This window comes from Kwoniella bestiolae, chromosome 3 (genome assembly GCF_000512585.2).
Source record: "Kwoniella bestiolae CBS 10118 chromosome 3, complete sequence".
Taxonomy (NCBI): Eukaryota; Fungi; Basidiomycota; class Tremellomycetes; order Tremellales; family Cryptococcaceae; genus Kwoniella; species Kwoniella bestiolae.
The window spans coordinates 958,112-972,168 of record NC_089243.1 but is presented as its reverse complement, the minus strand read 5'-3'; the positions used below and the strand labels follow the sequence as shown (position 1 = coordinate 972,168).

The 14,057-nt window shown below is 47.8% G+C and overlaps 5 protein-coding genes across 5 annotated transcripts; 1 reads left to right on the top strand and 4 right to left on the bottom strand.

The window, feature by feature from the left end:
• Window positions 1-197: 197 nt before the first annotated feature.
• On the bottom strand, window positions 198-1,936 carry I302_105037 (uncharacterized protein; the record flags this gene model as incomplete). The annotated part of the gene is made up of 6 exons (XM_019195464.1): window positions 198-413; window positions 464-748; window positions 793-1,107; window positions 1,169-1,435; window positions 1,506-1,751; window positions 1,814-1,936. The coding sequence occupies 6 exons, from the start codon at window positions 1,934-1,936 to the stop codon at window positions 198-200; spliced, it is 1,452 nt and encodes a 483-aa protein (XP_019042287.1).
• A 955-nt stretch (window positions 1,937-2,891) lies between these two features.
• I302_105036 (uncharacterized protein) lies at window positions 2,892-6,593 on the top strand (the record flags this gene model as incomplete). The annotated part of the gene is made up of 6 exons (XM_065869981.1): window positions 2,892-3,244; window positions 3,298-3,367; window positions 3,410-3,535; window positions 3,605-3,684; window positions 3,738-4,740; window positions 4,833-6,593. The coding sequence occupies 6 exons, from the start codon at window positions 2,892-2,894 to the stop codon at window positions 6,591-6,593; spliced, it is 3,393 nt and encodes a 1,130-aa protein (XP_065726053.1).
• Window positions 6,594-6,929: 336 nt separating this feature from the next.
• I302_105035 (uncharacterized protein) lies at window positions 6,930-10,114 on the bottom strand (the record flags this gene model as incomplete). The annotated part of the gene is made up of 6 exons (XM_019195466.1): window positions 6,930-6,986; window positions 7,063-7,240; window positions 7,364-7,428; window positions 7,492-9,745; window positions 9,798-9,878; window positions 10,023-10,114. 6 exons carry the CDS (start codon window positions 10,112-10,114, stop codon window positions 6,930-6,932), a joined length of 2,727 nt encoding a protein of 908 aa, XP_019042289.1.
• A 777-nt stretch (window positions 10,115-10,891) lies between these two features.
• Window positions 10,892-11,799, bottom strand: I302_105034 (40S ribosomal protein uS9; the record flags this gene model as incomplete). The annotated part of the gene is made up of 4 exons (XM_019195467.1): window positions 10,892-10,903; window positions 10,977-11,124; window positions 11,251-11,400; window positions 11,687-11,799. 4 exons carry the CDS (start codon window positions 11,797-11,799, stop codon window positions 10,892-10,894), a joined length of 423 nt encoding a protein of 140 aa, XP_019042290.1.
• A 1,069-nt stretch (window positions 11,800-12,868) lies between these two features.
• I302_105033 (uncharacterized protein) lies at window positions 12,869-13,755 on the bottom strand (the record flags this gene model as incomplete). The annotated part of the gene is made up of 4 exons (XM_019195468.1): window positions 12,869-12,960; window positions 13,029-13,168; window positions 13,258-13,350; window positions 13,454-13,755. 4 exons carry the CDS (start codon window positions 13,753-13,755, stop codon window positions 12,869-12,871), a joined length of 627 nt encoding a protein of 208 aa, XP_019042291.1.
• Window positions 13,756-14,057: the final 302 nt, after the last annotated feature.

The window sequence follows — 14,057 nt, the reverse complement described above, 5'->3', positions numbered from 1 at the left end:
GATTGGGACTTTTGGTGTCAATGTTTTACCGAAAAGGGAAATAAATTGAGTTACAATCGGATTTGACCGGCGGGCTCACCATGTCACCATATGGAGTGATAAGTTCGCCATATCTTTTGAGTAAGTGTATATATACATGTGCATGGTATCATCGTAACTACTGATCATAAAAAGGTCTAGTCTATATGCAGCATGGATCATCGCTTTCGTTTCTCACCTTTGACAATCTTCTTGGGTTGAGAATTCTTTTCCCACTCTGCTCGACCTTGACCTTCCCACATCTCCTTGAGCCACACCTCACATTCTTCTTTTGTACCTTGTGGATGATCCAACTGCCAGATGTTGAGAGCTTGGCGGATGGTCTGGAGTAAAGGTGAAGGAGATATGGACAATAATTTTTGGAGCTCGGTACCCTGTATCTCAACGCTCAGCCCCTGCTCTATACTATATCAATTCCACTCACATTGAGCAATAAAGGCTTATCGATGGCATCTGGTAAACCCAATTCCTCTATTCTCCCTCTGAATTCCTCATATTTCTTCGCTACTTCCTCGGCATTATCATCCCACTGTCCAGTCCATCGTAGCACTATCTCCATGACAGCTGACCAAGTCAAAGACCTCTGCCAAGGTTTAACACAGGGGTTCTGCATCCACGTACCAATCTCTGATCTGACGGTGGCGTCGGGATTGACAATTTTGACAGCTTCGAAAAGGTTGGTCACGCTGTTTTTGGTATCGGTGGATAACTACGTATCACATTAGCTATGCGCATGAAATAATACCAACTCACTTTCAGACCTTCACTGATTACTATCGAAGCAGCAGGAACATCCTTTCCCTTCCTCTTCACGACGAGGTCGTTGAAAGGTGTAGCAGCGGTAGCCAACCACAATATCTCATCGACGTAGAATCTTTGGGACAGGTTCAGAAGGATTTGAGCCGAGGCGATAGCATCTTGTCTTGGTGGATTGACATCACATGTGAAGACGTGTGGATGTAGCCCCAAATCGTTGATCAGAGACATCGCTCGGAAGGGATCATGCTGTAACATCTTGTTGACTTCTATGCCTATACGTTCTTTTGATACCTTTGTAGCTATTGCGGACTGCGATAATATGTGCACGTATCAGTCGACTGTATGATGTGGTTATCCCAAAGCAACTCACCTTGACATCTTCCTCCTTTATAGCTTCCATCACATGATCCTCAATCTTCAGATTAAACCTACTGGCGAACCGTATACACCTCAATATTCTCAATGGATCATCTTGAAACGTTTGTCGGGGTGGTAAAGGCGTACAAGCGATTTTATTCTCCAGATCTGATAATCCACGTTCCGTAAAATCTTCTACCTCTCTTGTAGATACGTTATAAAATAATGCATTGATAGTCAGATCTCTTCTCGAGGCATCTTCAAGGGGTGTACCGGGTTTCTACAAGAGGGATGTGGTGAGCTAATCAGCACAGCACAGACATGAGGGTACAGCCTATAGCCAAACTCACAACCTGAGGTATCCTACTGTCCGCATAGGTCTCGCTCCTCAGTCCCACAAAATCACATTCCAACCCCAAGATCCTGGTCGTACCAGTTTCCAGATGTTTGCTTTGTTCTGGATTCGCAGCTACTTTACCTACTGATCCAGTGGTGATATCCTTTGTTTTCAGGTAATCTACGAATTCCACTGCGAAGGCATGACCTGATGGGATGGACAGCGCAATATCAAGGTCGTGGGAAGGCAGTGAAAGGAGCTTTATTTCCACGTTTGTTAGTGCTTTGGATTGATAGAAGGGACAGATGGAGCAGAGCTCACCTTGTCCCGTACCCATCCTCCTGCGATCCTACATTCCACAGGGGGGTTCAACCTTCTCGAGAAATCGTCGAGGAGATTGACGAACCTCGTCTCCACTTCGTTGAGCGCGACTTTCCTGGCCATTCGTGAGGTTGTATACAGTCTGAGGAATGATCTCATGTATTTGTTCGAGTAAGGATAAGAAAGCTGGATAACGATGAATATGAAAGCTGTGAAAGATGGAGAAGCAATGTTGAAAGTTGAAACCTTTCGGTGAACTACCTCCACCCTACCGTAGCATTTCGTTTTGAGTCGACAATCCCCTTTTGATCGTTGTATTTCTCCTCCTTCACCTTTCTCTACCGCTTGAGCCGAACTGGCCTGGAAGCATTTTGATGGATTGGACTGTGTGTATTCGCAGTCAGATGACATCTCGGGGGCGCAGCTCAGAAATCATCGTTGGCTTGATAAGGTTCTGGCACTGTACTCGTACTGGTTGGTAAGATCCGGCCAAAAGGAGATGATGCACCGAGCTTACTCCATTTACCTGATATGGATCATGAGCACGCACGCATGCATGACATACTTGGCTATGATCATGCATATATAAAGGAGATAAACAAGTTTATGCATCTATCAGAAGGCAGCATGAGCATATGCTCTGTCCTTTGTTATTACTATATCTATCAATCGTGTGCAGTGTCGAGATTATCGTCGTCATCAACGTAAACGCGTTGGTAACTACTCTCATCATTCACATCCTATCTTCACTTGTTTACCCCTTCATCTCTCCAGCTATCGCTCACCCATCATCATCATAGTTCCTCATATACATCATTGCTATCACTCACTCTACCATATCATAACATAACGACCGACTGCATATTAGTAACGCTCACAAACCGCATCCAAACCACACGACTCGCCCTTAACACGCCTTTATCTTAAATCCCTCACTTAACTAGCTAGTCCACCTCTGATCGTTGGATAGGAATATACACAGACAGTGATGCAACGGACTATACGTAGGCTTCCTTCCTTTCACATAATTTATCTCCTTCGCCTTGCCCTCCTAACCAATATGCTCAGTTGTATAGCGATGTCAACACTTCGTCATCAGTCCACAGGCACAGCCATGTCATCCTCAGAGAAGATATCAGCATCCCCATCACCTACATTCGTCACTTCCCCTCAACTCTTACAACCCAACCTACCCGATCCATCTTCATCTACCTTGAACAGGATCACATCCAGGTCTTCCCAGAATGCAGGTAGGATACCTTCACCCCGACCGCCCATCTCTGCCGACTCGAGGCGATCAAGCTTCAAGGTCCTCTCCAGGCAGGGCTCGCTCAAGGATAAACACAAGCATGGGAGGGAGGTGTCGAATCAGTCGGAACATAGTGATGATGGGTTTAGATCTCCCTTATCGGAGAGTGGGAGCGCCGAAGTGTGAGTGTGCTTCTCGAATCACCTGATGACATTGACTGATCCATTTCGATTAGTATCGAAACTGGAGCTGTGAGAGTGCAAAAGGACCATGAATCCGGTAGATGGATGATTAACCAATATAGGGTGAGTGACCTACCTCTCAGGACATGGCTGACGATGTATCAGGTGCTACGTGAGATCGGTCATGGTACGCATGGAAGAGTACGATTAGGGGAAGATCTTAGTGCGCAGCTGCCGATAGACGAGGGCGGAGATGTCGGTCTAGGCATATCACAAGGGGGACCTTTCTATGTGAGTGAAACGCATGAGAAAGCAGTCTGACAGAATCAGGCAATCAAAATAGTCGATCGTAATCCCAAGAAGAAACGTCTAACAGGCTTAGGCAGACAGAAAGGGATGAAAAGTGGGAGAGACGGTGCTAAGATGCTCAACGAGTCAGAGTGAGCTATTCACCCTTCTGCCTATGACCATTCAGCTAACGCACCATACTTAGGATCCGAAAAGAGATTGCTATCTTCAAGAAGGTGAATCATGCCAATGTGGTGCGGATGAAAGAGATTATAGATGATCCAGAGTCCAGTAAGATCTATATGATCATGGAATGGTGCGAGAACGGCGAGATACGCTGGAAAGAAGCTGAAGGAAGTCCTGCTCTGACCGTTGGAGAGACGAGAAAGATCTTTAGAGATACGCTGTTGGGCCTGGAATATCGTGAGTTTGCGGGATCTACGAATTCAGCTGATCTCTTAGTACACCACCAAGGAATTATTCACCGAGATATTAAACCTTCCAATCTCCTCAGAGCCGCCGACAATACCGTCAAAATATCCGACTTTGGGTGTTCCCATTTCTCAGAGGCTCTGCGTGCTGCCGCTGCTCAGCCTGGTCCCGAAGGAGATGCCTATGTCGACGATATAGAATTAGCCAAGACCGCTGGATCTCCCGCATTCTTCGCTCCGGAGATGTGTTATTCCGGATTAGATACAGATGTATCTCAGCGCAGTACCAGCTCCCCTCAAACGACACCTATGAACGAAGTCCCCTCCTTCACCCTTCGACCTCCTTCATCCATCGAGACTCGCTCGAGCCAGTCAGATCCATCCAATCTCGGTAGTAGTATCCCCCTACGTCCAACACTAAGCAACGAATCAGCCTTTTCACGCCGTCCCCCCTCAGCCAGATCACATTCTTCTTCCGCTACCATCCATCGAAGGGAGAGATTACCCATTACCAACGCTATTGATGTTTGGGCATTGGGTGTCACTCTCTATTGTTTGTTCTTCGGCAAAACGCCTTTCGATGCGCCAAACGAATATCTCCTAATGCAGGTCATCCCTGTACAGGACTACGTGGCACCGCCGTTTGTTGGGAAAGACCATATACCCACTGGGAGTGGGGGTCTACCTGCTGCCGAGGAAGCGAAAGAGGGATTAGATCTGCTACGAAAGCTGCTGGAGAAGGACCCGGCGAAGAGAATCACCCTTGAACAAGCCAAGGTGAGTTTTGCTTTTCAACGAACTAAGCTGATAAGCAGAAACACCCTTTCACCCTTCGAGGTATATCTGATCCCACCTCATGGCTCGCAAAGACCGATCCTCACACCCAAACCTTTGTCACCGTGTCAAACGACGAAGTCGCCGCTGTCATCACCAAATCGACTGGTTTTCGAGATCGATTCAGGAAGGGCATCAAGTCGATATCGCATAAATTACAATTACTCAGCGGAACGAATCGTACCAGAAGTCGCAGCATTGGCGAAACAGATTCTCCTGGAGAGCCGCATGCTCTTCCAGCCAGCCATCACGGTACGCCTCGGAGCTCAAAATTGCTAGGTCTGGTACCGTCAAGCAAAGATGTGTCACCGATGACTAGTCCCCTACCTGCACCTCCTGGATTATCTCGTCGCCTGTCTTTACTGGGCCAAAAGCTACTTCCTGGAGAAAGCCCTCCTCAACCTCATGGTGCTTCACCGAATGTTTCCGGTCACACGTCGCCTGAGTCCGGAAGCGAAGTTCCCAATCGTACCCCTTCCGTCAGTTCCATCCAATCAGCCCCAGGTAGATCATTCATGGTCCAGCGCCGACCCTCGACCCACCTCATCCCCCCTGTACCCTCCACCATGGTCCCTCTGGCGGCGGATGATGCTCCCAAATCACCTCGACCAGTCCCATCTTCCAGCTCATTGGACAAAGTCAAGAACATCTCGGATATATCCCCTAACAACAGCCTGCGCCGTAGAGGATCAGGTGACATCGATACAATCAATCGAGAGATGGGATATCGCCCTCGAACTCACAGTAATGCCTCGAGCATAAGTAGCAAACTTGCAAGGTTCCTATCGAGAACAGGTAGTCAGAGATCCCGTCGTCTCCCAGACAGGGAGTTGCTCGCTGCGTCGGATATCGAAGAGTCCGGTATGACACCCTCAGCGGGCTCCTCTTCACCTGCCGACGCACTGGGTCGAATGAGTCTGGACGAGATGCCGCGTCGGAGTTTAGAAACCTTCGAATCGGGTTCGTACACCTCCCAACAGAGGGGTCTCGCACCTAGTCCAGAGAGGGGTATGGGCACGTGGAATTGGGATAGTAGGCTACGTGCTGGACCATTGAGGCGAGGATCGAACCTATCTGAAGAATTCACTCCTCGAGCTGTCGGTGTTGACGAGGAGGAAGTAGATTGGAATGGTGCGATATCGGACGAAGATGATTATGACGATGGGAATGGGAATGAGAATGGTGTAGAACTCGATACTTCATCTTCATCCAGATCCAGGGGCAACTCTTCCATGGGAAATTCAACCTTGACACCCAGTGCGCCCAACCTGCCTTCGAACTGGAGGAAAACCTCAAGAGATGGTGCCCTATCATTGGGGATAGACCACCAACCCCAACCAACACCAACCAACACGGCAAGTGCCCAACCAGTCCCTGTAGCAGCTACACCGTCCCTCGATCCGATCCCAGACGATTCACCAGGTTTCACCACATCGTCCAACCTGTCCGTACCCCCCTCTACCAATCCCATAACTATCAATTCCAATTCGCCTTCAGTTTCCACGGATAATCTGAACTTACAGCGCACACCCTCAAGGGCAAGTTCCTCGCGCATCTCTTCATCGCACTCACCATTCAGATCGTCATTCTTGCACGAACGGGCGAAATCACCCTTGGGCCTGCACATAGGTCAACCCCGCGAAGGGGGGGAGGGTTCGCCGAGTCGAAGACTGAGTAGACAGACTAGCTCGTCGGTCTTTGATCTGCAGCAGGACGAGGAGGGCGAGGAGGGATTGGCTATTAAGATCGGGGGACATAGGAGGGGCAGGAAGGACTCCATGTTGAGTAATAGGTGATCCTAGTACTGTACAGAGTGTCGGATGATAGTTATAGTATAGAATTATAGATACTTCTATTGTTTGAGAGATGAGACTACCAGTCATATGCATATGCATATTCGCATGACTATATATATTATGATGATGTGATACAACGTGTTATATAAAGGCAATACTTATACCTTCCACTGTGGGAGAAGCTGCAGCGATGATTTGACTTGACTCCTACCGTTCATACCATGCCATGTTGTCATCAAATGCATGTATGATGCATAGTAATCCAGTATAAACAGCAATGTAAATAAGTAGGGTATAAGTTATATACACAATCATCTCAGTTCGTTGAATCATTCATTACTCGTTACTCGTCTCAGTCTCAATCGCAGCTGCAGCCTCACCGTGTACCCTGACCTGTAAAGTCAAACGCAAAGAAGATATCAGCTTAATCATCCCCAGATTAGACAAGACACGACAGGTAAAAACTCACCCTGTACAAACAAGTGAAATCGCCTCCATGATTATCCTCCACTTTGAAAATGACTATCCCCACGCTGATATCCAGATGTTGGATTTCATCGGACACAGGGAAAGTCTGAATGTTCGAGAGGGAGTCAATATCGTACGTTAGGGTTGTGAGTGGTAAGTGGTCAGGTGGGGTTTCGGAGCTGACGCAGGAACATGGATATATCAACATTGAACTCATTTATTGAGATTAAAGATCAAGGGCAGGTCGATCGTCATTTCAAATTGAGTTGAGGAACAAAGCGATGAAAGGAAGTACTGCTCACCCGTTCCTCTCAGTCCACCAATCCGCCCACTTCCTTCTATCCTCCTCATTATCCAGCACACCCATCTATATCCCCATAATACATCAGCATACACCCGACCCTGAGACGTGGCCGCACGGGAAACTTACAACTCTGACAGTCCTCGGCGCAGTGGTCATATCCAGCGCCAACTCCCTCGCAGCATGTTCCAACGTGATATCACTGACCCTCACCCGTCTCGTCAACATCACCCCCAAACTCCCCTCACTCCCCCTGAAGGGCCAACAGCTACCCACGGAAATATCAGGATGAAGTGCCGTAGCGGGCGGACGACCTTGTACGTCCTTCGACCCCAGGACGAATTTACCGAATCTCGATGCGGACGACAGGATCAAAGTATCGGATGTGAGTTGAGGTATCACCCTTGCTCCGGCTGTGAAGAGGGCGTAATCTGTTCGCGCAATCGTATCTTTCGAGTATCTCAGGAGAGCAGTGTCGATAAGTTCGTTGAACAATGATGTGAGGTCTTCCCCTTTTGACGATTTGATCGTGACTGTTGAAGAAGATTTTGCTGGGGGTGTTGTAGGAGAGGACGATGAGATGGAAGATAATTCCGATCGAAGTGATTTGAGTTCGTGGTGTAGTATATCCTGGAACATGTCTTTAGATAAATATTCGTTTGATTTACCATTGAACACTTCCTCGGCCCATTCTCTAATTTTGGCTTCATCCATCTCAACGCCCTTTGAAGGCAATGAAGTGGATGAGATAGCCTGCTTGACCATTGCTTCAGTATCCGTACGCGACATCATAACCTTTTTCATCTCGGTCCAGAACCTCGGATCGATATCCACCAGTCCTTTCGAGTTGATCTTGATAGGTAAATTATCAGGTAAGATCTTCTCCAATGCAGCTCGTAACCTTCCATCGTCCAGGGCGTCAGATACCTTCTTCTCCACTTTTCCCACGCGGGTCTTCAACTCTCTAAATTCTCGATCAACCCCATCCAGCGTTCTAATCTTGTCTTGACTTGTTTCGACGCCTCGTTCAGATCGTCCCACTCTATCCACCAAGCCTTTCACTTCTACTCTCAGAGCGTCGAACGAACTCTGTAATCCCTTCACACCCCTATCTCCTTCTGTACGAAGTGACTCCACCCTCTTACTTTCCACCATCAAAGCATTTTCTAGATCATCCATCCGTCCCAGCACGATATGCGTAGACTGCTTATTATCCGCTTCTCCACTACTCAACGATCTAAGCATCTCGGAAATATCCGCAGTGACCTGTTCCAGAGACGTGATCCTAGCTGCGACTTCGTCAATAGAGCTAGGCGGCGTATCCGGTGCTCTATAAACCCCCCTGGACCTCCACGGCGCATCTAAAGCCCTCATAGCTAGATTGAGAGCGACCATCGCAAGGATGTATTTCCACCAATCCGCTTTCAATCGTCTTAGAACACCTTGACTCGAACCGAATACACATTCCGTCGGGCGAATGATGATTGAGTGAAGTAAGTCGACCACTGACTCTACGATGTATCGTAAACCCAGCACAGCGCCATGTAAGATATTCGTGATGATCGTTCGAAGCGTACCAGGGACTCGTCGACGAGGGTGAAAAGTCGGTTCAGGCGATTTCCTCTCTGCTCTCGGACTGAATGCTCGGAGTAGCTGCACAGGTGTAGGTGATCTCGTTCGATATCCATTGCCATTAGGAACTTCCAGCAAAGGTGACAACGCCCTTTGAGAATGATGGTCCAGATTCTGATCTTCTTGCTCGTCTTCCTCGCTTCCCTCAGCATACGACTTGACCCCCCTCCTCCTCTGGCGAGGCTGTATACCCAGACCCATCCCCAAATACCCTTCACCTCTCTCCTCCCTCTTCCCCCTCGTACCCGCCCTTCCATCCAACGCACCAGACTTCACTATCCCCTCACCCTCGCCTCCCGAATCAGATCCGTAGATCTCGTCATCTTCTGCAGGTCGATACGGCAAATCCTCAGCAAAAGACTTATTACCCCTCTTCTTCTTCCCGTCCGAAATCCTAGGCTTGGCTTTGGCTTGAGCTCGTTTCACATATTCATCCTCCTCAGCATAGTTGTAGCTCTCACCCGAGCCATTACCTGGTCCACCGAGAGAAGAGAACGAGGTATATGCGTTGGAATGATCATTATCGAAATCTCCATTCTCATCTTCAGTGGATTTGAGGAAATATCGGACGGGTGATAACGCCCTTGCGGCCGAGGCTAGAGATTCGGCGGGAGATTTGGCTCGTTGGGAGCCTGCTCTCTGAGATCGGTTTGTGAGAGATTTATGGGAGGTGGCTGAGGTGAAAGATTGGAAGGATTGTTCGGGAGGTGGTAGGTGGCCTGTCTGAGCGGCATGAAAGGCCGCTGCGATACTACGTGGGTTGTCGTCAGCTTCTATCTGGTCAGAACAGAGGATGTACATACTTTACACTGGTATCTTTCAGTCCCATCGACGCGCTGGTGGTGGCTTTCTTACCGCGTGAGTTAGGGACTTTAAATGAAGTGCTGTGCAAGTTCATCAGCGTCAGATGACAATGCTCATTGAGGGATGGGGTCATGAGTAGGCCTCGCAGTGAATGCTCTATGTTGTTTGACCACGGTATTATAATCACGCTTGATAACGTGCATGAGTTGAAGAGACCAACCCACCTCGCTACACCCTCGTTATCCCACTCGTCGTCCGCCCTGTTACTCCTCAAACTCCTAGCAGGAGAAGATGGAACTGATCTTCTTGGAGGCATGTCGAGTCTAGTTATCCCGAATAGCTATGATAGTAAAGATGTTCCGGCGACGATATATGTGTATGATGATCAATGCAGAGAGGTGGCAAATGAGAGAAAATATGATGTTTGACAAGTACTGTCTGATCGGATGTGAGCAAAAGTGATGGGGTGTGAGTTGGTTGTCAAGGAGAGTAATGTTGTTTGTTTGTTTATCCGAAACACTTGCGCGTGGAGGTTGTGTGTACTGGTGAGGTTGAGCTGGATGATTGGGATACGAAGGAGTGTGATTTATCTGAACTGAGGCTGATGGCGAGAAGAAGAATGAGGACGATGATGGATGATGCTAATGATTATATGTCTATATATGGGGGAATGTTATGCTTTCAGCTGCTCGTCACTTTGTTACCAAAACACAATCAACCAGTCGCGAACATGAGTGATTTTAAAGGGTCAGTGCGGGTGACGCCACGTGGCAGTTCCCTTAACCGAGCATGGTATCCCAAGCTTTATGGTAGCTATTGCAACTGGTTACAAGCATTCTTCGTAGCCCAATGAGTGCGAGGTGCAACGGACAACTTCAACCCAGATCAGACTTGAGCATCGTCACCACATCTGGGACCATCCTGTAGGTGAACGATCCGAAACAACCACAATATTTTGTCATGATATACATCTCACACCAAATAAACCAACCGACCAAAAACAACTTTTTCCTCCATATACCCCACAAAGCCACTGTTCCATCCGAATGACCAGAGTAGGTAAATGAAGTAAAAGATAAGATTGACGAGTGACTTATCGGTAAGACTGTGCAAAGCAAATATATCATCAGCATCCCGCGTTTAATGTGGACCCATGTCAAATGCAGTGCCGGACCCACCTTTTGTCGCCTTGCTCGGGCACCACGACCACCGAACTTCTTGGGTTCCATTCTTCGGGGGTCAGCAACGAGGAGCGATCGGTCGTAGGCGATGAGGGTCTTTTTCAATTCAAGGGCTGAGGCGGCATCTTCGTTCTTGGCGTAGAAGCTATAGTATGGTGAAGACACCATCAGCAAGATTGTCCTTGGATCCTCGAAATGTCGTTGTCTGCTATCTATTTCGCTTCCATTGTGGTCTCCTCCACCCTAATGATTGTCAGAACCATCCACTCACGCAACGATACCCTTGGCAATGGCTTGTCGGAGAGCGTAAAGTTGAGATACGTGACCACCACCCTTTACTCTAAGTCTGATGTCGAGGTTGGCGAGCTTCTCAGGACCGACGACGAGGATTGGCTCGTAGACCTTGTATCGGAGGACGACACTGAAATTGTGTTCAAGCAAGTCAGCATACGAGAAATGTTTTGCTCGTTCCCGACAGCAACATCCCTTCTCCGCAACGCTTGACCAGCTCGACATCTATCTAATCTCAACCCTCCTCTCCATTCTTTCCAAGTGTATCGATATCGAGTCCTCGTGGTTGTCCAGGGTGCCCGTCTGAAAGCGATATCCCTCCTCCTGCACCTCCATCCCATATCCACTCTAGACCATTTTCCCTCGTATATATCTCTTCTCTATTCCTAATTATCCTAAAAACAAACCACACTCACGGTTCAACGAGGGAGATGGGAGATCCGTTCAATCTAACGAGACCTCTACCAGGGGTGACGTGAGCCACGGCGGTGGCAGTCTTCTTCTTGCCGAAGGTTTGAACGGCTGACATTTTTCTATTTGTGTGATTGTCCAATTCCAGCAGTCCAACGAGTTTTGCAGATTATGGTTTGATTGATGACGGATTATCGAAAACACAGGGTGAACGAGGAGGGGAGGGCGAACGACGATAACCTAGTCAGCACTACTCCTTGATGTATATGTATATAGACGTGATACTCACAATCTTGCTGTGTAGAGGAGAAATAAACCGTCGAATTGACAAACCTCGAAATTCAATTAAACCAGGATGCTCAATCCCTCCAATCCTCTGCATCTGCATACGACGGTTGGACAAGCTACAGTGCAAAGCAAGCGTACAGCATAACGCATGGTAAAAGGAGGGGACGAGTGTGGCACAATTCTCCGCGGAGATAGTGCACCATACAAAGACAAGTGGCAAACACCTTAAGACCGATACTCGGGGTGCGTATCTCCGACAACGTCGATTCTTGCTTTCGCGTCTTCTCATTTTCCATTGTTTACTTTGTGCAATCGATTCATCACCTCTTTCCCTAAAGCCCGTTCTGTCTAATCTCACCACTCCATTCTCAGAATTATACAAACATTCACCAACTCGGCAACTCACATCTCATATACTGTCCTGTCCTCATGCTGATACAGTCGCAGAACACGTATGATGAGATGAAACTAGGAATGAGTCCAGCAAAGGACGTGCTATTTACCAGCCCACCGCTTACCACACTGTACGTATATAACCCTGCACATGCACCTCGATGAATTTAAATCATTCATGCCCATTAAAACAACACCACAACTATCGTCTCCCCTCCTTACTCCACTCCCTTTTTCCATCGAATATACAAAATAACAACACTCATTCGTTCCAGTGAGATGAGTATTATCCAAGATTTCCACCCCGTTACAGAGGGTCTATGATGTATATTACGAAAGGAGGAATGGAGAGTAAGGGGTTGATTGGAGATTGATCGAAACGCTGTTGAGAGCGTGTGTATAACAGTGTAATTACAACAACAAATAAAACAGATAAAGAAGATCCTCATGTGAAGAACGAGATAAGAGGAGATACGGGTGATTGACCGTTAGGGCGAAAGTAGGATCTAGTAATATCTAGCATGACCATTTACTGGCCATCCGTAGGCGCCTACTGGGCTTGCGGATCCACCAATGGCATTTCCAGAGGAGGAGTCGCCTATCAAATTCCACCATCAGCATCAACATCAATTAACCTCAACAGGTGGTGGGGAGGGAGGAACTCACCACCATCACCTGCGTTACCGCTGGCAATGTTCAACGCATCGAGGTTCCCAGCCGCGGGGACAGTCTCATAGTCGTAGAACCATCTTCCGTTGGCGTAGTATGCATTTGGGGTGTAAGGACCGGCGTTGTTGTTTTGGTTACTAATAGTTTGGAGTGTATCAGCTGACCGCATAAGACTTTCTACTGATGTTTGTGTCACGATCCAGACTAAACGAGGGACCATATTCACATGTTACCACCGTTGGTATTTCCCCCAACACCGGAGTAGGCACTACCCCCATTAGAGGTGGTTACGACAGGTTGACCGTTGACGTATGAGACGCTATCCACCCCACCATCCAAAATTAGCTCTCATACTCCAGCCAACTCAGATAATTCCAGCATCGTGACCAACCAGCTCAAGTAGAAGTAAAGAAAAAACTTACGTAGTAGCTCCAGTCCCACCAAGGGCAGTTCCAGAAGTAGCCTTCCCCCCATCCCCAGCATTACCAGAGGCCACACCAAGAATATCATCCCCTCCGGCCAATCCACCAGATTGGGCAGAATTGTTCTCAGCAAGGGACCCGCCAACAGCAGATCCTCCCGCACCGGTATAAGCTGATCCACCATCTCTTATCATCATACCGTTCCCATTGCCGTTTCCGGAGGAGGGAACGACAGGAGCGGCAGAAACGAGAATGGCAGAAGCGGAGATGGCGTAGAGAGCGAAAGTGATTGTGGTTCTCATTTTATCTATTTGTTGTTGTATAAAGGTTTGAAAAGGGGTTTGAAAGAGTGTGATGTGCTTTGGAAGCTAAGAAGTGAGTTTGAGTTGGTTTGTTTGGGTTCTTTACAAAAGAATAAAAGTGGTGAAGCTTATCAAAAGGCTGGAACGTGAACTAAAAAGTTGTGGTATTAAAGTAATAACAGAAAGTAAATTGGGCAAAATGAACGAAATGAACTAGCGAAAAGAATATTGAATGAAGAAAGAAGGTGGGATAACAGTCGAGATGAAAGGGGTTTATATATCTTTGGGTATGCCCTGTTTGG